This window comes from Delphinus delphis, chromosome 9 (genome assembly GCF_949987515.2).
Source record: "Delphinus delphis chromosome 9, mDelDel1.2, whole genome shotgun sequence".
NCBI classification, from domain to species: domain Eukaryota; kingdom Metazoa; phylum Chordata; class Mammalia; order Artiodactyla; family Delphinidae; genus Delphinus; species Delphinus delphis.
The window spans coordinates 101,039,814-101,064,515 of NC_082691.1; the positions used below are offsets into that span (position 1 = coordinate 101,039,814).

General features: G+C 58.6%; 1 protein-coding gene and 1 pseudogene across 9 annotated transcripts in view; both read left to right on the top strand.

Annotated features, from left to right (window-relative positions):
* The window catches only part of AGAP3 (ArfGAP with GTPase domain, ankyrin repeat and PH domain 3), a 56,621-nt gene that overhangs the window by 10,131 nt on the left and 21,788 nt on the right, over positions 1–24,702 (top strand). For 4 of the 9 annotated variants that reach the window (XM_060021121.1, XM_060021123.1, XM_060021122.2 and 1 more), the window contains 7 exons: positions 19,334–19,392; positions 19,652–19,739; positions 19,920–20,005; positions 20,151–20,292; positions 20,701–20,835; positions 20,975–21,102; positions 22,731–22,889. In XM_060021121.1, the coding sequence (XP_059877104.1) occupies positions 19,334–19,392; positions 19,652–19,739; positions 19,920–20,005; positions 20,151–20,292; positions 20,701–20,835; positions 20,975–21,102; positions 22,731–22,889 (797 nt within the window). Of the gene's footprint in view, positions 1–17,139; positions 18,154–19,063; positions 19,218–19,333; positions 19,393–19,651; positions 19,740–19,919; positions 20,006–20,150; positions 20,293–20,700; positions 20,836–20,974; positions 21,103–22,730; positions 22,890–24,702 lie in introns of those variants that run through there. The other 5 variants (XM_060021119.1, XM_060021120.1, XM_060021125.1 and 2 more) reach the window with 4 other exon arrangements.
* On the top strand, positions 10,063–10,606 carry LOC132431361 (large ribosomal subunit protein P2 pseudogene; annotated as a pseudogene).

The window sequence follows — 24,702 nt, forward strand, 5'->3', positions numbered from 1 at the left end:
AGAAGCTGGAGGAGAGGGCGCATGTCTGTTGGGGGGATCACGTCCAGGCTCTTGTTAGTCAGCGTCTTGGTTGAGAATGGGTTGCCCACGGGCCCCAGCGTGGATCACGTCCAGGCTCTTGTTAGTCAGCGTCTTGGTTGAGAATGGGTTGCCCACGGGCCTCAGCGTGGATCACGTCCAGGCTCTTGTTAGTCAGTGTCTTGGTTGAGAATGGGTTGCCCACGGGCCCCAGCGTGGCTCGCGTCACTTGGGTTTGGCGGTTTCATCCCACGTGGCTGCCGCTCTGCCCTGCTTACGTCCCCGCCCGCCCCCTCTGCATCACAGCCCGAGGATAATCCTGAATTAGGGTGAGGGGAAGGGACGTGGCAGGGAAAGGCTCTTCCATCTGCTTGGGGGCAAGGGCCGGTGGGCCCGACCTGGAGTGGACGTGCCGGACAGCGAGCCTGTTGCTGGGCAGAGCTCGTGTGAACAGCACAGTCCGTGGACTGGCTGGCCTCTGCGTATCCTGACGCTTGATGGACTAAAGTGCTGGATTGTGAAGTGCAGACCACTAGGGAATAGGGTGCCGATTATGTAGGCCGGCCAGCCGTGCAGACTGTAAGCCCAGCCCTCGCTCTGTGGACCAGAGACGGTGGAAGCCACCTACCAGGGATTCAAGGTCACTGCTGAGCAGCAGGGCGGTGAGGCCCCGGGCCTTTGCACTTCACCGTGGTACTCTCCTTCCAGCTCACAGGAGAGGTGGGCCGGGTGATCCCGGCCATGTCCCCTTCAGCCGTGACCCACAGCAGTTGTGCCAGGATGTGTCACCAGCAAAGTCACAATATTCCCCTCACCCCATCCTGGTGTCTTAGGCAGGAGCTGTTTTTTGTAAGCTTTTTTTTTTTTTTTTTTTGGTTTGTGTTTTGTCTTTACGCTGAGTGACGTGTATATAATAGCGAAAATTTCGTAAACGTACACGTGCTCTCTGAAAACACAAGGCACAGAATAAGGCCGCTCTCAGCCAGCAGCCTGGGTTGGCCTCCTTGCTCTGTGTCTCAGTCCACTTCCGGGCCCTGAAGTAAGGAGACCTTCCCCTCCCCGCTCTGCTTGGAGATGAGATGTTTGTGGAGCCGCCCAGGAAGGAGCATCCTGTGGTGCTGCGTTCACCAACTCCCTCTGGTTAACCTGTGTCCGGGGAGCCAGCAGGGAACCTGCCAGTGGGCTGGGCTGGGCAGCTCTCTGCCTTTAGCAGGGCCTTGGTGACTGACATCTTGGATGGGATGTCCTGAGGCCCCTCCAGCCAACCCAGAGAAGACAGAGCCTGTCACCCTGCAGAGCTCTCATTCTCTCCCAGGCTGTCACTCTCGGGTGGGGGTGGGGGCGGGGGGCAGACACGCCATCCTGCAACTGTGTTAACAGGCTCTCACCTCCCTTCCTGGGTATACCCCATCCCCTGCCGGCTGTGGCCCTTGGGCCTCGCTTCTCTCAGTGGGCCCTGAGCGCACGGCAGCCCCTCCAGGGCCATTACTTCCCTTTACCTGCGAGAAGAGCTGGGACCTAAACCTGCCTCTGTCCAGCTCCATCGCCCACCTTTCCCGTTCGAGGCTCTGGTCTGTTGGGTGTCCCTCCCCAGCCCCTAGTCGCCCCTGGCCTGGTCCCTCGTGGGGCCTGGAGCAGTGGGTGCTCTCCCCCCACTGGCCCCAAGCTGGTGTCGGCCTCATCTGCTGCTTTCCTCCTGGACACTGAGCCCATGGCCAGTGGGCCTCGGGCCCCCAGCCCAGTACCAGCCTGGCAGGTACCAGGGACCAAGGGCCCTCCCTGCTCTGTACCCAGCGCAGGGGCCCTGTTGGACCTGGAGGTGGCTCAGGGAGCCCTCGCCTGTATCACACTGCTCCGTCCCCTCCAGGGCCACGGTGCTGCCCGTGGGGTCCCCTCCCAGCCCGCTGGCCCCGAGCAGCCAAGGACAGGGGGCCTGTGGGCTGTGAGGCCCCTGAGGTGGAGCTTTGCAGCCCCCAGAGCAGGGTGGGGCGGGGGCTGTCTGTGGAGGGGCCTAACTTCTCTCTCTGAGGCCTGTGCCTCCCCGCGGAGTCTGGGCCACCAGCCTGTGCCTCGCCGGGGTGACCAGGAGGAGGGGCGGTGCGTGGAGTTCTCTGGCCTCTTCCTCCAGGGCTCAGAGCTGGGCCAGAGCTGCTAGGTCCCCGAGAGCAAGATGTCTTGCTTTCCGGCATGTGCTTCTGACTGGTCGCCCTAAAGCCCGCGACCTGCCCGGGGAGAAAGCTGCCCTGGGTTGCGGCCCCGGGAGGCGGCCACGTTCTGCCCCAACTGTGTGACCCTCGCCTGGCGACAGTGGGTGTGAGGCCAAGGGAGGGACACCGGCCACCACCTGGGTCTCTCCCATGGGTGCAGGGGGAACAGGCCCCATGCAGGTTCAGGGCAGTCAGTTGTGTCCACGCTGGGGGCACCAATGGCATAGATACGGAGACCCTGACCCAAGTCCAAACAGCTTAACACAGACCCACTGAGGGGGCAGGGCCCCCGGGGGGCACGGGAGAGAGTCCTTCCCCTCTGTCTGCAAGAGAAAATCCGTCCTGGAGAGTGAGGGCTGGGCGGTCCAGGCGGAGGGAGCTGTGTGCAGCCGTGGGGTGGGGGGAGGAGGGGGGAGGCCCTTCGGAATTCTGAACTGGGTGCCTTGGGCATTGCCACTGCCTTTCCTTCCAGGGTGCCCCCTGAACTCGATCAAGGGGAACATTGATTTCTGCGGCACGCGGGGGTACAGGTCCCAGTGCTGCCTGGTGCGGCCCAGCTGGGAGTGGGCTGAGTGGGGTGTCCCTCTGCTCCAAGCAGGAGAGGATGGGCTGGGTGATGCTGAGTTGGCACCGAAGAAAAATTGTATTTCCGAAAGAGCGCGCCGCACGCCAGGGCCTCGATGGGGTTTCTACCCAGTGACCCAGCGCGGAGGGACGTGGGGGGAGCCCTGTGGCGTACCTGGCTGCTTTGATAGGCACCGCGAGGCGCTGTTTTACCAGAGTCGTGATTTTATTATGAAAATTGCTGGCGTGGCGTGTTTTTAAACTATTCAAATGCGCCACCCCACACTCCAGCACTTTGTTTGTGCTGCAGACATCGCGAGATTGACAGCTCGTGCCTCAGGTGCCAGGGAGCCGCAGGGTTCTGAGCGAAGGCTGGCTGCATCGCATCTGGCATCTCAGGAAGAACTCGAAAGAGTAGCTTTCTGTTAGTGCTTGTGTGCCAGGCTCTGCCCTCCGTGCTTGCTTGTCATTCTCGAGACGTTTCTGGGGTGTTATCATCCCCGTCTTGAAGATGAGGAGACTGACGCACCGCGATGTAGAGGAATTTGCCCGAGGTTGCTCGCCTCACAAGGGCAGAGGCAGGACCCGGACCCGGGGAGTCCCTTCTCAGATTCTGTGTTCCGAGCCGGCATGCGCTGCTGCACCACGGAAAAGATACAGCTCTTAAAAATACAGAAGAAAGTTAAAAGTGTATTGTCTAATCTTGGGATAAGAGGTATCCCCTTAAGCCAGACAGGAAACCCAGAATTTATACAGGGAAAGACAGAGAGATTTTTCCCCAAGCCTTTTGTTTTTTTTTTTTTTTTTTGCGGTACGCGGGCCTCTCACTGCCGTGGCCCCTCTCGCCGCGGAGCACAGGCTCCGGACGCGCAGGCCCAGCGGCCATGGCCCACGGGCCCAGCCGCTCCGCGGCATGTGGGATCTTCCCGGACCGGGACACGAACCCACGTCTCCTGCATCGGCAGGCGGACTCCCAACCACTGCGCCACCAGGGAAGCCCTCCCCAAGCCTTTCGTTTTGAAAAATGACCACCTTGAATGATTCTTAGTTAACATTTACCCCATTTGCTTTCCCTCTGTTTCTCACACACACATATTTTGGTGGAGGTGATGGTCAGTAGTTGTGGATGCTTCCCCCCAAGCACTCCAGCAGGCATTTCCGACGAACAGACAGTCCTTCTACATAAGGTAGTACCCGTGTCACACCTAAAAGGATGAGTGAGGACTCTCAACCATCGTCGACTGGCTCATCCGTAACCAGATGTCCTCAAGTAACCCCCACGTGCCTTATATAATAACCTCTTTGTTTTTCCAAATCAGGATGGGATCAGGACGGCACAGGATCCATCGTGATGCTTTTCCCCATCACACAGACTCTTTTTTTAATATTTAAAAAAAATGTATTGAAGTATAGTTTATTTACAATGTTGTGTTAATTTCTGCTCTGCAGCAAAGTGACTCAGTTATATATAAATATATTCTTTTTCTTATTCTTTTCCATTATGGTTTATCACAGGATAATGAATATAGTTCCCTGTGCTTTACAATAGGAGTTGTTTATCCATCCTATATATAATGGTTTGCATCTACTAATCCCAAACTCCCAACCCTCCCTCCCCCACCCACACCTCCTTGGCAATCACAAGTCTGTTCTCTACGTGTGAGTCTGTTTCTGTTGCGTAGATAAGTTTGTTTGTGTCATGTTTTAGATTCCACATATAAGTGATATCATATGGCATTTGTCTTTCTCTTTCTGACTTACTTCACTTAGTATGATCATCTCTAGGTCCATCCATGTTGCTGCCGATGGCATTATTTTATTCTTTTTTTTATATAAATTATTTTATTTTATTTTATTTAGTTTTGGCTGTGTTGGGTCTTCGTTGCTGCACGCAGGCTTTCTCTAGTTGTGGTGAGCGGGGGCTGCTCTTCGTTGCGGTGCGTGGGCTTCTCATTGCGGTGGCTTCTCTTGTTGCGGAGCACGGGCTCTAGGCGCGTGGGCTCTAGTACTTGTGGCACATGGGCTCAGCAGCTGTGGCGCACGGGCTTAGTTGCTCCGTGGCATGTGGGATCTTCCTGGACCAGGGCTCGAACCAGTGTCCCCTGCAATGTCAGGCAGATTCTTAACTACTGCGCCACCAGGGAAGCCCCTCTTTTTTTTTTTTTTTAGTACATCTTTATTGGAGTATAATTGCTTCACAATGCTGTGTTAGTTTCTGCTGTACAACAAAGTGAATTAGCCATATGCATACATATATCCCCATATCCCCTCCCTCTTGAGCCTCCCTCCCACCCTCCCTATCCCACCCCTCTAGGTCATCGCAGAGCACCGAGCTGGTCTCCCTGTGCTGTGCAGCTGCTTCCCTCTAGCTCTTTTACATTTGGTCATGTATATATGTCAATGCTACTCTCACTTCGCCCCAGCATTCTTTTTTATGGCTGAGTAGTATCCCATTGTATATATATACCACATCTTTATCCATTCATCTGTTGATGGACATTTAGGTTGCTTCCATGTCTTGGCTATTGTGAATAGTGCTGCTGTGAACATTGTGGTACATGACTCTTTTCAAATTATGGTTTTCTCAGGGTACATGCCCAGTAGTGGGATTGCTGGGTCACATGGTAGCCCTATCTGTAGTTTTTTAAGGAACCTCCATACTGTCTTCCATAGTGGCTGCACCAACTTACATTCCCACCAACGGTGTAGGAGGGTTCCCTTTTCTCAACACCCTCTCCAGCATTTATTATTTGTAGACTTCTCTTTTTTAATATAAATTTATTTATTTATTTATTTTTGGCTGTGTTGGGTCTTTGGTGCTGCACGCAGGCTTTCTCTAGTTGCAGCGAGCGGGGCCTACTTTTTGTTGCGGTGCGCGAGCTTCTCATTGCGGTGGCTTCTCTTGTGGGGGAGCACGGGCTCTAGGCGCGTGGGCTTCAGTAGTTGTGGCACGTGGGCTCGGTAGTTGTGGCTCACCGGCTCTAGAGCACGGGCTCAGTAGTTGTGGCGCACGGGCTTAGTTGCTCCGCAGCACGTGGGATCCTCCCGGACCAGGGCTCGAACCCGTGTCCCCTGCGTTGGCAGGTGGATTCTCAACCACTATGCCACCAGGGAAGCCCTGTAGACTTTTTAATGACGGCCATTCTGACCGGTTTATCACACAGACTGTTGAAGCGTCTGGGGGCAGTTTTCCTGTAGAAGGTTGCGCTCTGATTCGGGCGCTGAGGCTGCTTGGTGTTATTTAACTTGTGCCTGTATCCCGCCTGCTGCCTATGACCTGAAGCGAGCTCAGGGGCTTGATGAGATCCAGGTTAAACCCTTTTGACAGGAATACCTCCTATTGTGTCACATCAGGCCCTGCTGTTAGTGATGTTAAGGACATAATTACCAGATGTCCTAATCCTGAAGGCCCATTGCCTCCCCCTTTGTAATTCATCAGTAATCTGTAGGGTGAGACTTTTGCGCCTTGGAAGTAAACTGCTCCCCACAACTTTCAGTCCGTGGTTTTCAGTGCCTCAGTGATCGTGCCTGAATCTGTTCTGTTGGGGCTGCCACGTGGTGATTTTCTCATCTGGACATTCCTTCCGCAAGTCTTAGCTGGTACTCTTCTGTCAAGAAGGCCGCCCCCACCCCCTTTGCCTTTTTTTAGGAACACTCTTGTTTCATGGATTTTTGTTGTGGTTCTTATTGTTCAGATGTTATAATCAATTATAAAATTAACAGATTTAATTACACTTTTGTAGAATAGAGTAGGAGAATTTGCTTGCCATGTACCTATGCCAGATAAATGGTTAAGATGCCTATTATCAAAGAATTCCTCTAAACTGTTAAGAAAAAGGTTTTTAAAACCCCAAAGACAGGGACTTCCCTGATGGTCCAGTGGGTAAGACTCCATGCTCCCAATGCAGAGGGCCTGGGTTCGATCCCTGGTCGGGGAACTAGATCCCGCATGCATGCCGCAACGAAGAGTTAGCATGCTGCAACTAAGAAGTCCGTGTGCCGCAACTAAGACCCGGTGCAAGCAAAAAACAAAACAAAACAAAACAACCCAAAGACAAGTGGACAAAGAATAGGACCAGGCAGACAATTCAGAGAAGAGGAAATGGAAATTGTTGATGACCATGAAAAGATGCTTAGCCTCAGAGTCATCAGGGAAACACAGATCTGAAGAGCAAGGTACTGGGTTCCTCGTTCAGTAGCAGAAAGTGAGCTGATGACTCGATGCTGGTGAGAGTGGCGCAGTGGGTGTTCCCATATGTTGCTGGTGGGGGAATGGGGGGGCAGTGAATTGCTGCCTCCTATTTGGAAAAGTAATCAGGCATTATCCATGAACATGAAAAATTCATATTTTTCTTTGAACCCAACTTTTCTACTTTGGGGCATGTAACCTGTGGAAAGAAAACACATAGGTGGGACTTCCCTGGTGGCGCAGTGGTTAAGAATCCGCCTGCCAATGCAGGGGACACGGGTTCGAGCCCTGGTCCGGGAAGATCCCATATGCCGCGGAGCAGCTAAGCCCATGCGCCACAACTACTGAGCCTGCGCTCTAGGGTCCGAGAGCCACAACTACTGAAGCCCACGCGCCTAGAGCCCGTGCTCCGCAACAAGAGAAGCCACCACAATGAGAAGCCCGCGCGTAGCAACGAAGACCCAACGCAGCCAAAAATAAATAAATTTATGAAAAAAGAAAAAGAAAGAAAGAAAACACATAGGTACACAGGTGTTGATTACAGCCTTGCTTGTAGAGGTTTAAAGACAAAAAAGGAAGCAGCTTGAATGGCCCTCAATAGGGCAACGGCTGGATGACGGATGAGTGAGGCCTGTACCCAGGGATTGGGGAGGCCTGCCAGCGTATTGTGTTAGCAGCGGCTCCTTGCTCCCAGGCCGGGCATTGTGGTGAAACGCTAAGTCCAAGTCCTAGCATTGGGGCTTTGGGGACGGGAGGGGACACTCATTCTGGAAGCTTCCATGTGAAGGAAAGGGAAGGGGGCAGAGGATCAAAAGCAGCTTTCCCAGCATGTTGTGAATGTGCTTTTATACTGTCAAATATAATTCTAAAAAGAAGGGCAAAGTGCGTGTTTATTAGACGAGTCCCAGCCCACTTTCTTCTTTTGTGTCCCGCGCAGAGCTGGAGTTGGAAAGCTGTTGTGAACCCCAGCCAGGCTGTGTGGTGACCCAGAGCCGCTGCAGGTGTGGAGGCTCGGGGGCCTTTGGGGGCCCGGATTCAGCTGGGAGAGCGCAAACCCACGCGTTTTTCTGGCGCGCCATTTCTTCCCTCACCCAGCCCTCACCCCTAGGTGGAACACTCTTCTGTTTTCTGTTTCCTTTGTAGTGTGTCCTCTATAAACATTTTAGGAAACAGGGCGAAATGCACATTTTGCAGAAAAATAGAGGCAGAAAGAAATCACTGCAGGTCCTAACCGCCACGTTGGCCTCTGTCCTCATTTTGATATGTTCCTTTTTCCTTTTTTATTTATTTATTTAATTAATTAATTTATTTTTTTGATATGTTCCTTTTCCCCTGCGTTTATTTACCTGGGTCCGTGTTACGTACAGTTTTGTATCTTGCTTTTTAAAAAAAATGATCACAAGTATTGCTGCTGTGCTGAGTAAAAAAGTCTCTACAGATGTTATTTTATTATTTACTTATTTATTTGTTCATTTATGGCTGTGCTGTGCAGCATGTGGGCTCTTAGTTCCCCGACCGGGGATGGAACCCGTGCCCCCTGCAGTGGGAGGTGGAGGCTTCACCACTGGACGGCCAGGGAAGCCCCTGCAGATGTTGTTTTAAGTGGCTGCATGATGTCCCACCATCTGGAGACACTGTCGCTTACTCCCTTGTTTCCGTATTGGTGGACACTCTGGTTGATTTCACTTTTTTGGAAGCTGGACTTCTTTGGGCCTAAACCTTTGTGTCCATGTCAGACGGTCTCTGTTGGAGTCCCTGTGGCTAATTTAGTACGAGGGGCAAAGGGCTGAGCTGCTGGGGAGGGGGGTTGGGCACATGCACGCTTGCCAGCACTGGGCCTCACGGACACAAAAGTCATGTTAAGGCTTTGGTAGGTGAGAAGTGGAACTTCATTTTTATTTTATTTTATTTTTTTTTATTTTTGGCTGCGTTGGGTCTTCATTCCTAGTTGTGGCGAGCGGGGGCTACTCTTCGTTGCAGTGCATGGGCTTCTTATTGCGGTGGCTTCTCTTGTTGCGGAGCACGGGCTCTAGGCGCGTGGGCTTCAATAGTTGCAGCACGTGGGCTCAGTAGTTGTGGCATGTGGGCTCTAGAGGGCACAGGCTTCAGTAGTTGTGGCTCGAAGGCTCTAGAGCGCAGGCTCAGTCGTTCCGGCGCACGGGCTTAGTTGCTCTGCGGCATGTGGGATCTTCCTGGACCAGGGCTCGAACCCATGTCCCCTGCATTGGCAGGCGGATTCTTAACCACTGCGCCACCAGGAGAGCCCTGGAACTTCATTTCTAATTTCTGTTTCTTTGAGTCCCAAGTGAGAGCGAGTGATTTCCACGTGAATTGGCTGTTTGTACTTTCTTTACTTTGTCAAGATTTTATTTATTTTTTTTAGCGACATCTGTGTGCTTTGCATGTATTAGTGATATTAACCCATCAGCATAGTCCCATTTTGGTCCACGTGTTGATTTCCCTTTAGTTATATTTCTCTTAGGTTTTTTTGTGGGTTTTTTTTTTACAATTTTTTTAAAAATCGTTCAGGACCTTATTTTTATGCAGTGAATCTATCGATCTTCTCTATCCTTTAAATCCAGAAACCTTGTTGCAAACTGTGTCCTGCCTCCCCCTCTCCCGGGGTCCAGCACAGCTTCCCCTGCGGCTCGGCCGTAGCTCCTCGCAGACTCCGCGGCCAGTGGGCTTCCCCGGCTGCCCGGCCAAGCTGTGCAGGGCTCGGCGAGGTTGGGGCGAGGGCTGGTGGCTGAGGTCTGAGGCCTCGGGGAGGAGGTGGGCTGAGTGAGGCCGTTGCACAGAGGAGCACAGGTGAAGGTGCCGGGAGGGGAGGTGGAGAAGACCCGCCCACGTGGGGTCTACAGGCTGTGGACGGGCGTTTGTGAAGATGGTTTGCAGGGACCCCTCCACCTCTGCCCTGCGTGTCGTCCCCACTGCCCAGTTGTTGCTGACGGGCCGGGGACCCTTGCTCTCTGCGCAGGGGTTCTGCTGGGGGCTCCTGGTCGGCTCTGCCTGTGGCGTAAGTTCGAAGCACGGCAGCTCTGCACACGGCCTTGACCTCTGCGCCCGTCTCATCTCGCAGCCGAGGGCTGTGGGGAGGCTGCAGTCGGCCACGCGGCCTCCGGGGCTCCCTCCTGGGTGGCCTCCCTTGAGCGCCCATGCGGTCACCAGGGTTCCCTGACGCCGTTTCACAGCGATGGTGTGGCCCGGGGGCCCAGGCCTGAGAGCTGACGGGCCGGTGGGGTGGTGAGTCCTCAGGCTGAAGACAGATGAGAGTAGAATTAAGAGGAAAGCCTGGGTCCCTGATGCCTCTGAGGTCGCCCGTGCAAGGTCTCTCGCCGCCGCAGAGATGCGCTGCGTCGCCTCCTACCTGCCGGCCGCCCTCGGGGACAGCACCTCCCCCAGCGCCAAGGACATCAAGAAGATCCTGGACAGCGCGGCACTGAGGCGGACGATGACCGGCTCAACAAGGTCATCTGTGAGCTGAACGGAAAGAACAATTGAGGGCGTCATTGCCCAGGGTATTGGCATGTTGGCCGGCGCGCCCGCTGCCGGGGCTGTGGCCATCTCCACTGCCCCAGGATCTGCAGAAAGACGAGAAGGGGGAGGAGGCCGAGGAGTCAGACGATGACGTGGCATTTGGCTTGTGCCACTAGAGTCCTGCTCCCCTGCAAATACAAGCACCCTCCCCCACCTTTTTTTTTTTCTGGCTGTGCCACGTGGCTTGCGGGATCTTAGTTCCCTGACCAGGGATCAAACCCGGGCCCCCGGGCCCTCGGCAGTGAAAGAGCGGAGTCCTAGCCACTGGACTACCGGGAATTCCAAATAAAACCCTTTTTACATTAAAAAAAAAAGAGGAAAGTCTGAAACTCAACCGCCAGGCGCCAAAGCTCTGATTGCCACTCCCAGTCGCTCTGTGACGCGGGAGGGCTGGTGGGACTGGGAATGCTTGCTGGTGTTGAGCAGAAGAGTGTGCAGGTGGACCTGCTGCATGGGACGGGGGTAGCCCTGTGCCCCCAGGGGCCTCATCGGGTTGTCCCCACCCCACTCCAGTCCTTGTGTGGCCCAGGCAGCTCTGGGCAGGGGACCCCCTGCGGGGGGAGGTGGGAAAGGTGTGTCTCACAGTAGGAAATTAACTGTCACATGTTGCTGGGTACCTGAAGGGCTCAGGAAGATGGCAGTCGCCCAGGGAAGTGTCTTCACTTCGGGAGGGTGGTCTGACCTCGGGCCCGGGCTGGCTGCTCTGGGCTCTGTCTAATGGCGTGAACGTGAGGTGTGCCGAGGGCCCCTCAGCCCCAGACAGCGCCCCTTTGGCCTGTCGAGGTGGCTTCTCCTTTGTGAATGCCATGCATACCTAGCAGGGCTGGCTCATGAACCAGTGTCAGCCCCTCGTACTGATTCAGGGCTGGGAGAGTGGGATTTGGGGGCAGGAGTTTGTTTGGAAGGTGGGTGACGAGGAACCTTGGGGAGTCTTTTGGGAAGGAGGTTCCCTTGCTGGGAAGGGCAAGGCTGGGCCGCCCCGATGTGGGTACCAGGGCTCAGCAGGCCTCAGGGCTCGGGGCCAGACAGGTGGCCTAGGTTGGAAGGTCAGCTGCAGCCACCTACCAGCCCTCACCTTAGGCACGTTACTTGGCCGCTGTGCCTCAGAGTCCTCATCTGTAAAACGGGGAGATTAACAGTACCTTTCAGGCTTCCCTGGTGGCACAGTGGTTAAGAATCCGCCTGCCAATGCAAGGGACACAGGTTCGAGCCCTGGTCCAGGAAGATCCCACGTGCCACGGAGCAACTAAGCTCGTGTGCCACAACTACTGAGCTCACGTACCACAACTACTGAGCTCACGTACCACAACTACTGAAGCCCGCGCGCCTAGAGCCCGTGCTCCGCAGCAATGAGAAGCCTGCGCACCGCAAAGAAGAGAAGCCCCCGCTCGCCACCACTGGAGAAAGCCCACGCGCAGCAACGAAGACCCAACGCAGCCCCCAAAAAACCAACCAACCAAACAAACAAAACAGTACCTTTCAGGACTTCTCTGGCGGTCCAGTGGTTAGGACTCCAAGCGTCCACTTCAGGGGGCACGGGTTTGATCCCTGGTTGGGGAACTAAGATCCCGCATGCCGCGAGGCGTGGCCAATAAATAAATATTTCTTTAAAAAAGAAGACCAGTACCTTTCTCAGAGGGGTTAAGTGGTTTTGTGTGTGTGAAGTGCTCCGAGCAGAGCCTCTCATGTTCAGGAAGTGGCCATTATTATCGGGTGACCAGTGCCGTCCCCTGTGGCTGCTGCCTTGGGTGTATAGGGCACCAAAATGGCTCTGCCGTCCCCAGGACTGGCCAAGTCTGGCTCTGAGCCACAGGGGCGGGTATCTGTGACCTTTCTGTGCCCAGGAGCTCAGGCCCCCATGAGGTGAGAGCCGATTAGATGTTAGCATCTACAGAAGACACGAGGTGAACTGGGGACAGTGAGGGGAGGCCGGGACGTCCAGGAGGACTTGTGGTGGCAGCGGGCCTGAGCTGAGTGCTCACCGACGACTCCCGCTGGGCTGGCGGCGGGGAGGGAGGTAGCCTCCACGTCCAGGCCCTGCTGGTGTCAACCTGGGTCTGGCCTGAGAGGTCTGTGGCTTCCTTTGATGGGGAGCCCATCCAGAGGCCTCCCGGGGTCTGGGCATGTGTGTTGGATGCTCGGGGCAATGGGCAGGCTTGGCCTTGCCAGTGGGGCAGAGCCCTGGGCCTCAGTGTAGGCCCTACTTTCAAAATTGATGATGGGAAATCAGATGCTTTGATTTATTTGAAACTTTATTTTATTGAAGTATAGTTGATTTACAATGTTGTGTAGATTCCTGGTGTACAGCAAGGTGATTCAGTTACATACGTACATATATTCTTTTGCATGTTCTTTTACATTATTATTATTTTGGTCACACTGAGCAGCATGTGGGATCTTAGTTCCCCGACCAAGGATTCAACCCGCACCCCCTGCAGTGGAAGCGCGGAGTCTTAACCACTGGACCGCCAGGGAAGTCCCTCCTTTTACAATTGTTTATCACAGGAGATTGAATATAGTTCCCTGTGCTATACAGTAGGACCTCGTTGTTTATCTGTTCTATATAAATAGTTTGCATCTGCTAATCCCAAACTCCCAATCCATCCCTCACCCACCTGGAATTCAGATGCTTTTAAACTTTTGTCCGTTAGACTCTCAAACTACCTGTCTTTATTCTTAGTAGTGTACACTGACCCTCAGTCCCCCTTGCCCTGAGACCCAGAGCTTGTGCATCTGTACTGGGGTTCCCAGATGGGGGCACAGCTCCTCCGTCTTACAGCAGAAACGGCACAATTATTTGAATACTGTGTTGTCGTCCCTTTATGAAACTATTTGACTTCTGTAAGAAAGATGAAGCAAACGTTCATTAGCCTGTTGATGCTGCTGATATGGACTGAAGGCATTTTCAAAGCCTGTTGGACTGGAAGAGGCAGATTTTTAGCTCATGGGATTTGGCTGGACCGTTGCTCAGTTTTGAAGGTAGAGAACAACCTTTAAAGACGGATGAGGGCTTCCCTGGTGGCGCAGTAGTTAAAAATCCGCCTGCCAATGCGGGGGATGTGGGTTCGAGCCCTGGTCCGGGAAGATCCCACATGCCGCAGAGCAACTAAGCCCGTGCGCCACAACTACTGAGCCTGTGCCCTAGAGCTCGTGAGCTACCACTAGGTGGGGCGCACAGTTCATGCTCAGCAAAGATGCACGTTCATTCATTCATTCACTCGTTCATTCACAGAATCATTGCACACCACCTGCGTGCCCTGCCGAGTTCTAGCGGGGGAGCATTAAACACACCAGAAAAATATCCCAGAGGGATGAGTGTTAGACGAATGTTGTGACAGCTGCGGACAGCTCCTGAAACTTGCAAGGAGGCCGGTCCTGCAGGCCGCCCGTGTGAGTGGCGGGTTGTTGGCGGGGGCGGCCCAGGGTCTCTGCGGACTCCCTAATCCCCAACCCGGTGACCTGCAGAGAGGACAGAGCTTGCTAGAGACCTGCGGGCCTTGCGATCCTCCGGGTGTGACACTCGTCGCCTCCCTCAGCTCAGTGATGGAAGGGCTTGGCCAACCCGCGTGGCCACTCACCGCCGGGCCACTGCTGGGGTCCTTACCACCTTGCTCGCCGCACAGCCGGAGGCCACCTGGCTGCAGGAAGATGTGTTGCTGCCACCTTGTGGGCAAGAAGATGCCGACCGGCGTCGGAGGGCCCTGAGGCTCTTGGGACCACTCTGGCGGCGGGAGGAAGCCGCAGCCTTTGGCTTCCAGCAGAAAGCCAGCCCCTCCTGGGCTCTGAGAAGGACCTCCACAGGCTCTCTGCGGCTGCTGCGTGGCCTCACCAGGGCGCGCCTCGACACTTATCAATGGATCACCCAGCAAATATTTGAGGGAGACTAGGTACAAGGTTCTGTGGGATTCCTGCGCCAGAGGCCGCCCTTCTTTTTCCCCCCACCAGTGCACCGCTTCTGTGCAGTGCCTCACAGCTCATGCCTTTTTTATGCAGGGGTCTTTCTCTTTCTCCCTAGACACCCTGGGTTCAGCGGTGCACCCCTGCTGCCCCAGGCCACAGCTGCACACGCAGGCGCCCTCCTCTCTCAGGTCCGAGCAGCCAGTCCAGCTCAGCCAGCTCTAGAGACTGCCCTTCTCCTTCTGATTTGCCTGCGCTCAGAACAGAAGGGGGTGCTCAGTGCTCAGCCTCTGTGCGCTCAGCCTCCAGGGAAGCGTGTCCATCCTCACCCAGGATGCACGCTGCAGGCATTGCGAGAGAGTGCGTCTTTAATTCCCCCAGAAGCTTCTGTGGGGTCTCGCCCCTACACGACAGGTTCAGCCTGGTGTTTCTGATGACCTTAAGAGTCAGAGAAATGACACTAGGGCTAGTTTTATGGGATTTCTGTACGGTTTACGTGGCCCCAGCCCGATGCTTTTTAGGATTGTCCTAGTTTCCTTTGGGCTGTGTTGAGTAGTAAGCTGTTTGTCACATGTCTCTGGAGTAGAATCTTGCAGATGGAACACAGAGACCTTGTCCCTGACCCGGGCGGGGGTGTGTGTGTGTGTGACACCAACAAGGAGACAGGTGTGTGTCTGCACCGATCTCCTTTCTGGGGTCTTTGGCTGATGTCCTGGGACATTTATGTGCAGGCAGGTGCCCTTCTCTGTCTAGTTTCCCTGAGTCAGGAAAGGTTTCTAGGAAGCAGGAATAGGAAGGAGGCAGCCCCATGAGGAAGAGGAAGCCGTCCCAGGTTTGGGATTGACCCAGTCTGAGCATTTCGCCTGGACCGATTCTGCAGGTACAAGGGGAGTCAGGCGCTGGTGTGTCCTCTGAGAATGTGGCATGTTTTTTCACTTCCTGGACTGGGCACTGCTGCATGTCCTGTAGCCTGTGTGTGTGTGTGTGTGTGTGTGTGTGTGTAACTGGGGGCCTTTTACTCTCCTATCCCAGCCTGCTTCTCGCCCCCTGAGGCTAGCCAGTTGGGTTCTGAAGCAGCCCATCCCCTGTTCGGCACCTTGTCCCCGTCCCCCCTCAGTCCCCACTTGTCTCTGATAGCTGCTGTCCTGTGCTTGCATTTTCATTGGCTTGGGGGGAGGGTTTGGAATGAGCAGGCTTCTTCTCTGGGGGAGGGGTAATCCCCTACGTGTGAGAGAGGACAGAGAGACAGATACGAAGATAGGGAAGTTCAGCGTAGGAGACTTAAACTTGGGAACGTGAGTCAGGATTCCTGGGTTGCATTCCTGTCTCCACGCCTGAAGGAGCCTGGGAAAGGCTCTTGTGCAGGAGCGACTCTTACGTGGGGGTGTGCATCCCGGAGAGGAAGAAGTCATCCTCGTTGTTGTTAATAACTAGTCCCAGGAAAATACGCAATCAGCCCCGGGGGCCTCTCCAGGCCTGGGAGATCCAGCCCAGGACTTGGGAGTTTCCAGCTCTGGGTTCCCCAGGAGCACCTAGGATGGAGAGGCCCTGCCTTTCTCAGGCATTCCCCCACCCCAGCCCCCTCAGGAATGTGCCACTTTTATCTCGTACTTTGCTTCTGACCAGGACCCTGGAATTCTAAAGCTGAGAGGGACAGGAACGTTGGGAGTTGGGTTGGACTGGGGGTGGAGGAAACCGGGGTGTATCACGTCTTTAAAGGAAAGGCAAGCCCCACTCATCCTTGCCACCTGCCTCAACTGGTTTCTCCTGATCTGCTTGGGGTCCTTGTGGATTATGGTAAACTGGCTCATCTCCAGCGCCTTGGAGGGGACTGATGTATACACTGCAGTGGAGAGCACAGCACGGCAACTGCCTGCCCCCTGCCCCCGTCCTGAAGTCATCCCTGCATTTACTGACTGTCTGCTGCAGCCCACACACGTGAAATTCACAGGGCATCGGTGCTGAGCGTCAGGCTCCAACCAGTACTGCAGTCTGAAGCTTCACCTCTGCACAGCCTCTGGACAGGAGGTGAGAACCAGCCAGCGGGTGGAGGCTGGAGACTTCAGGGGCTCAGAAGTGAGTCTCTCGTCCAGAACTGTATGGTCCAGGTCCAGAGGTTCTCTTTCGATTTTCTGCTGCCCTTGGGCAGGACAACACTTAACCTACTACAGATGATTTTATAATCTCCGGGGAAGAAGACCGCCTCGGTCATTAACAGAAGAGCTGACTAAAACATACAGCAACTCGGATTTGCGAGTTTCCCAAGCTAAGACAGGATTGCCTCGTAGAGGCTCCCTACTTTCCAGATAAGGAGACTGAGGCCCGAAGTCGGCATAACTCCTGACTCATAATTTAGGCTTTCACTGACTCCCACCCTGGTGGGTCACCTTCTGGTTCTTCCCTGGAGAAAGAGCAAATGGCCTGCTTCTCTCCAAAACCGAACTCAGTGTGTGGTGTGCCGAGGACTGTTACTTATTTGGCCTGCTCTTAATGACATCTCCTCACCTGCCTGCCCCAACCGAGGAGGAGCCCTGGGCTGGAATTTCCTGTTTTCTCAGGGCTCGGGGGCTGCCCCAGCAGGCTGGCTCCCCTGCGGCCGCCGTTCCTGGGTGTTCCAGGCCAGGCTTGCCACGTCTCTCTCGGTGTTGGGCTGGCTCCCGGCCTCTCCAGGTCTGGGCTTGCCGGCTGCGAGGTGGAGGCGTTGAGGGACTCAGTCGGCCGACACCAGGTGCCCAGAGGCCGGAGGTCAGTGCGCCTCGGCCGCGGCCCCGGCCCGGGCCCAGCCCCGCGCCCCTCACCATGGGCCTGGCCCTCGCCCGCGGGCCCTGAGCATGGAGCGGGGCTGGCCGCCAGGGGACAGCCGCAGCCGGGAGCGGCCCGCCGCCTGCCGCCGCGCCCTCAGCGTCTGCGACTCGCTGGACCTGCACGGCGCCCCGGCCGGCCGCGCTGCCTCCGCCCTGTGCGCCGTGCGCGAGCAGCCGGCGCGGCCGCAGAGCGTGTGCTCGGGCGGCCCGGGGCCACCGGCCGCTGGCGTCCGCGGCCTGCTGCTCGGCCTCCTGCGCCCGCGTCTCGGCCGCCGCGGCCCGCCCGACGGCCTCCCGCCGGCTCCCCGGCCCGCGTCCTCGGGGCGCCCCGGCTCGGCCGCGCCTAGCCCGTCGCCCAGCCCCGCGCCCAGCCCCGCGCCGGCCCGGCGCAGCCGCCCCCGGCGGACCCAGGCGCCGCGGCCCACCAGCATGACGTTCCTGGAGGTGAACCGCCTGGAGCTGGCGGCCGAGGCCGAGGGCGCTGGCGCGGGGCTGGGCCGCGCGGGCAGCGCGGGTTTCCTGCGGGGCGCCTCGCTGTGGAGCAGCCAGCGCTGGCAGGTGCTACGCGGCGGCGGCGGGCGCAGCTCCCCGGGCCCCCGGCGCGGCCTGTCGGCGCTGAGGAAGAGCTTCAGCTTCCGTCTGCGCCGCGGCCAGGAGATCCGGCGCGCAGAGTCGGGGCTGCTGCCCCGGGCGCGCACCCGCAGCGACGGCGACGCCAGCTCTCTGGGTGCCTTCTCCAGCCGCCGCGACCTGCTGCTGGGCGCCGCGGCCCCGAGCACCGCGCCAGAGCCGGGCCGGCCCCACACTGCCGCCGGCCTCTGGAGGCTGCTCACCAGCCGCTTCCGCCGGAGGGAGCCCGCGCCCGCGCCCGCGCCCCCCGAGCCGCTGTGGAGCCGCCGGGCGGCCGCGGCCCCTGGGCTCCTGGGCGCGCCAAGCGGTAAGGGGGAGAGCCCCGGCCTGCGTGGCCTCCCTGGTTGGAGTCCGGGGTTGAGGGCGGGTGTGAAACAAACCGGAAACCTACCTGGGAGAGGCGGGCGTGTGCCTTGTGGGCCTGGGGGCTAGCCGGGGCTGGCCGAGTGGGATCGGCGCCGGGCAGGCAAGGCTCTGGGGTCGCCGGTGGGTCTGGAGAAGGTGTCTGTGGCAGAGGTGGCCTTCCAGGTGGGTCGGGGCAGGACCTCCCGCCCGTGGCCCTAGCGTGGTGGAATGAGAGCGGGTCGGAAGGGCCCCTTATCACTTTGGGTGCCTGAGGAGTTGGGGCCCGGGAGGGGAGGGATGGAGACGCACTCGGAGCCAGCGGGCTCTGGGTGGGAGCCTAGAACAGCAGCATTTCTAGCTCCCAGGCGAGGCTCGAGCCCTCACCTCTAGCTGCCTGTGCAGATGAGTTTGGGGAATGCTTGTGGACCCGACCGTCATAAGCACTGTTTGAGACAGCCTGGGGAGGGGGAGCAAGCCCAGCCAGAGAGGCTGGCCCAGGCCCAAGCTGCCCGGAGCCGATCGCAGGATGTCCATTACAACCTAGAGGATAAAGGAGAGGGGGGCTCTGCGTGGCTGGAGCCCGGCAGGAGCTGAGGATGGACTGGAGAGGAGGAGCCCCGGAGGTGGGTCTCTGGGACACAGAGGGTGGTGGCCTCCTGCCCAGGAGGAGCTTGGGGACGAGGGCCGCTCCCCATTGGACCTGCCTCTCACAGAACAGGGCCAGGTAAGGGCTCCTCCCTCTTCAGCCTCCAGGAATGCGGTAGGTGGCCGCACCCTGCAAGGGTGAGCTGTTCCTACTCGCAGCAGAAGCTGCAGCCTTGCCGCCCAGCTTGGGTCTGGCTGAGACCCACTGGAGGCCTCTCACCAGGTGGGGGGCGGCAGGCCGAGTGTGGCTCGAGGTAGCAACTACGCACCTTGCTGTAGCAGTAAGAGGAGGGATCGGGGCCAGGCCAGTGGAAGTGGGGGCTGGCATCGCTCTGTCCCAGCTGCGCAGAACGTTCCTGCTGCTTCCCAGGAGACCAGGGCGTGAGTGCTGTTTTCTGGCCTTGGCCTGTGAAGGGGCAGCGTCAGAGGCAGCAGGTGGTGGATAGCAAAGGTGTGTGTCCCACCCCAGTCCTGACAGGCGGCCTTCTCTCCCGCAGACTCCTTTGTGAACAGCCAGGAGTGGACCCTGAGCCGTTCGGTGCCGGAGCTTAAAGTGGTGAGTGAGGCCCATGGGAGGCCCAGGCAGCCCAGGGGCTGGGGGTGCGGGCTGGAGTGGTGGGCCGGCGTTGCTTTCCCCGCTTCCAGTCCCCTCCGTCTCTAGGCTTGGTCTCTCCCGTCACCCCTCTCTTCCCTGTTTCTCTTTGCTCGCCCATCCGCAGCACTGGCCCCTCTCCTTGCTAACGTATCAGCCTTTCCTGCCCCGTGTCCTCCGTCCTGCCCTCTGACCGCAGCTCTCCTGCCTTCCTGTCCCGCAGGGCATTGTGGGGAACCTGTCTAGTGGCAAGTCGGCCCTGGTGCACCGCTATCTGACGGGGACCTATGTCCAGGAGGAGTCCCCAGAAGGTGAGCGTTACGGGCCGGCCTTAATGGCCGCCGTCCCTCCTTCCGGTTGTCTGTGCGGGGGCTGCAGCCCTTGGCTTTCTCAGCGCTCCCGTCTTCTCTGTTGGAAGCTGTGGACTTTTCTGCTTGGCCCCCGTGGGCTCGCTCTTCTGGTTTTGGGCCTGACCGTGAACTCTGTCCTAGGGGGTCGGTTTAAGAAGGAGATTGTGGTGGATGGCCAGAGTTACCTGCTGCTGATCCGAGATGAAGGAGGCCCCCCTGAGCTCCAGGTGATGCCCCTGCCCCCAGCCCTGGCCTTTGGTGCCCCTTTCTTGAGGTTCCCAGTTGGGACTGGGCAAGGTTGCGCGTGGGGAGAGGGGTACGCAGTTCGCCCGTGCCCAGGTGAGGGTGGTAATTGTGCTCGGTCCCCCCTAGTTTGCTGCCTGGGTGGACGCGGTGGTGTTTGTGTTCAGCCTGGAGGATGAAATCAGCTTCCAGACGGTGTACAACTACTTCCTGCGGCTCTGCAGCTTCCGCAACGCCAGCGAGGTGCCCATGGTGCTGGTGGGCACGCAGGGTGAGCGGGCCAGCAGGGGTGAGGCGGGGGCTCTGGGCCCCCAGGTGGCAGGCACGAGAAAGCCTGGCTGCCCCGTCCTCCTGGCGCTGGACCAGCCCTTTCGTGTTGCCCTAGAGCGGGCGCCTCCTCTTTGCCCCGTACGCACTGGGTCTTCCCCAGCTAAGATCCTGCCATCCGTGTGGTGGTCGTGTCCACATTTTGAGATGCATAAACAGAGTGTCTGGCTCGTTCCCACTCAGTGAGTCGGTGGCAGAGCTGGAACGAGGCCCAGACACCCGTATTCTCGTGCTCCGTGTCGTCCGCTGCCCGGGCTCTTTGCCCAGCCACCCTCTGACCGAACGGCCCACCGGCCAGCAGCCTCGGCTTCTCAGCAGGCTGAGTCAGACCCCACTCTCCCGTCTCCAACAGACGCCATCAGTGCCGCGAACCCGCGGGTCATCGACGACAGCAGGGCCCGCAAGCTGTCCACAGACTTGAAGCGCTGCACCTACTACGAGACGTGCGCCACCTACGGACTCAACGTGGAGCGCGTCTTCCAGGACGGTAACTCGGCGCCAGGGACGCTCCCCCAGAGGGGGTCAGGCAGGCGGGGGTGGGGTGGGGTGGGGTGGGGGGGTGGCGGCTCTAAGCTGGGCTCCTCGCTCCTCCCCACATGGTTAATTGACTGTGCTGTCCCCTGCAGTGGCCCAGAAGGTAGTGGCCTTGCGGAAGAAGCAGCAGCTGGCCATCGGGCCCTGCAAGTCACTGCCCAACTCTCCCAGCCACTCGGCCGTGTCCGCTGCCTCCATCCCGTCCGTGCATATCAACCAGGTGCGGGCAGCCTCCCCCCGCCCCCCGCCACTGCACGCCCCGCCCGCCGCGGCCCTGCCTCCCATTCTGTCTGTCTGCCTGCCTGTCCCCACCTCGTCTGGTCTGCCGCCTTGCAGATGGTTTGAAAGCACTGGCTCGAGTTCCCTTAGCCTGCACGACTGGCCTGGCCTCCTCTGTACCCCGTGGTGACTGCCTTCCCGCTAGTTCCCGTCCCTGCTCGACACTCTCCTTGCCCCGCAGCTCTGCAGCAGCTGAGGCCGCCTAAGCATTTGCTCTGGTCACCCATGTTAGCGCTATCTCAGTGCCCGCTTCCCGTGCAGCCGTTCTCAGGAGGCTCTGAGCTGAGCTCATCCCTGCTGGCCCTCACCTGCTGGCCCTTCTCTCGGTGTTTGCGTTTAGAAGGGCAGCACTTACCCGCAAGGGCCAGTGGCATTTGTGACGTGTGGGGTAGTGGGGGTGTTCTGAGCCGGGTCCTGCCAGGGTTTCTCCTGTATTACCACTTGGACACCCGCCCACTTCCTGGGCCTACTGCCTGGTTGTTTTTTGGCCCTTGGCAGGCAGGCCAGTACTTGCATCTCCCCGCTCAGTCCCTCCTCGGCGGAAAGCCCTGGGCCATCACAGGTGTGCGCGCTGAGTGGTCAAGCCGACAGCCACTCCTTTACTTCTGCCAAGGGCCATCGTCTTTCTGAGGCCCCCTGGCCCACCAGTGTCCTGATGACAGCCTGATGACTTTTCCAGAGAGCCCTCCCTTTAGCACTTTAGACGGCGTCAGGGCTTCCCCTGTAAGCACTCCCCCGTGGAAGAAAGGAGGCACGGAAGGTCTTTCTTCACTGTCTCTGAGCGGCGCTGCCTCGGCTGCAGAACCAGCTGTGCACGGGGGCCCTGCCCACCGGGGGGCAGCAGCTCAGGTGTCTTGCTCCCTTTGTACGGGTTAGGATTCGAGGAGGCTGCCAGGGCAGGACACGTTCTCTATTTAGTGATCATCCGATGGGCTGTTAGCGGGTGGCCTTGTCAAACTGCGTTTCCCGAGTCCTGGAGTGGACACTGCCGAGCACCTGCTGTCTCTCTGCGGAGATCCTCTGCCGCCGCTCCCTTACCTGCTGCTTCCTCTGGAGCAGTCTTAGCTTAGCTGTTCCGCTCTCTGCCCCGGCCCTCCTGTATCCTGTACCCTGTCACCCACACTGCCTAGAAGCAAACCTCATCCTCCCCTTGCACTCTGAGGCCCGCCCTGGCCTCCTGCAGCCTTGCTCTTTGTCACTGACTTGGGGAGCTCATCCGGGGTGACCTGCCACCTCGCGTCACACCCACCTGTGAGCCAAGACTCCACAGTTCGTTCTCTTCTGGCCTCTGTCACTGACTCCAACCTGCTAGCCTTTGCCTCCGATTCAGCTCCCGGGCTGACCCCGAATGGCCCCTGCTGGGGCCCTAGTGGGGCAGCCCAGTGTGGTGACCACCGGGTCCTGCTGGCCTCCAGGCCGTGCTTGGTACCACCTGTAGGAGCTAGTGGCCCCTCTGCTGCCCCACGAGCCCCCGGCCAGGTCTCCGCACCGCAGGCTTCCCAGCTCCTGCCTGCCACCCGCCCCTGCGCCCCTCCCGGAGCCGCCCTCAGCAGCCCTCTCTGTCCTTAGGCCACGAATGGCGGCAGCAGCGCTTTCAGCGACTACTCATCCTCAGTCCCCTCCACCCCCAGCATCAGCCAGCGGGAGCTGCGCATCGAGACCATCGCTGCCTCCTCCACCCCCACACCCATCCGCAAGCAGTCCAAGCGGCGCTCCAACATCTTCACGGTACGTGCCCGCCCCTCCCGCCTGCCCGGCCGCCTTCACCAAACGGGCAGGGCCGAGCCCCCAGCCCCCGGCCAGGAGGGAGCAGGCAGGACGATGCCACCTGCCGACCTCCATCCCCACTGACGCGCGCCTCTTCCGTCGGCTCCTTACCGGTGCCCCCCGTCCACACCCGACTCTTCCAGACTCTTCCTCCGAGCCCACGGGGCCGCCCTCAGCACATGCACACAGACCCTCCTCCCGGCCGCACACACACACCCTCCCTCTCCCCGACCTCGTAGGGCTTCCTGGCCAGCTTGAGGGATCTCTGGACGCGTCTGCTCTAACTCTGAGGCACCCGTGATTCCGCAGTTGTGGACTGAGGCCCCGAGATTGTTTGCCTGAGGCTACAGGAAGCGTTTGCTGGCAGAGCTAGAATGAACAGGGCCCAGGCCTCGAGTCCACCTGCCCGCTCTTTTCATTCTCCCACGCTTCCCACCCGCTGCGCCATCAGCCTAACGAAGGCTTAGCTGTCTTTCCCCAGGCCTCCGTCTCCTGATTCCCTGCCTCGGTCCCCCCACAAGCTCTTCCTCTCCCCCTCCCCGCAGACCCCAGCCCCAGGGTCCCGTGTGCCTTCCGCCGTAGGGGCCCAGCCCGTCAGCTCTTAGGTGTCCTGAGCCTGCATCTGACACGCAGTGCCCATCCCCAAACTCACCGTCCAGCTGGGACTTGGCTGGACCATTCCGGGAGTCTTGGGTCAGACACAGGTGGGTGAGCTGCCCGTGTGGACTCTCAGGAGATCGCCCTGTCCTTCTGCGTCACTCCACCTGCCTCTTTCTGAGCATCAGGGCGTGGCTGTCAGTCCAGCCCACCAGGTCAGGCCCCGGCCAGGCTCTCAGGAACCCCGTCCACACAGAGCCAGTGCTCCCCAGGCCTCGCCCATTCATCCTCGCCTCCGCCTGCCTGGCGCACTTCTGCCCAGTCTGCCTGCCTCTGTCCGCCCCGTGCCTGCCTCGCGCCCTCCCCGGCCATGCTGACTGACCCCCTCCCTGCTGCCAGTTGCTACCGTGCGTCACAGCCGTCCCGCCCCCAGCCCCCAGCCCCAACCCTGCCTGGACTCGCAGCTCCCTGTCTCCCGTGCACGCCCATTGAGACGCACAGCGCCTTGGGCTGCCTGCTCACGCCCACGCCTCCTGCTGCTGCCGCTGCTGCTGCCGCCGCCGCCGCCGTAGAGCCCTGGGCGACCTGTGTTTGCAGTGACTGCTATCCACGCCCTCGGCACCTGCTCCCTGACATCCAGCCTCAGTCACCTGCTCCCTCCACACCATTCTTCACCTCTCGCCTTCCTCTGCCGCTGGTCCTGCACCACCCCAGGGCACGCGCTCTTCCCTCTGCCACCCGCCCGGGCCCAGGGCCCCCTCGCCAGCGCCTTGGCGCTCCCCGCGCTCTGCTGCCTGCTCTGCGGAGCAGAGCCCGCCTCGCCGCGCGCATCCTGGGCACAGCCGGCCCCGGGCCCTTTCATTCTCTCCATCTTCACCGTGGCAACCTTATTTTTTCTTTCCATTGTTTCCATGGTGACCTCACTTGCGCCATTGTCCCCAAGGCAGCCTCAAGACGTGTCCGTCTCTAGAGGTGCATCTCGGGACCTCCCCTTCTCATCATCGCCGCCGGGGCCACCCCCTTGCCCTCCTCGTCCTCCCCAGCAGGGCCACGCCTGTTCTGTGGCTGGCGCCCCCGTGACTCTCCCGCTGGACGTGGCCGCTGGCGTCCCCCGTCTCCCCCATGACTTCATGTTACTCGTTTTGTTGCCACTCTTGCCTGGCTTCCCGTCCTGGGG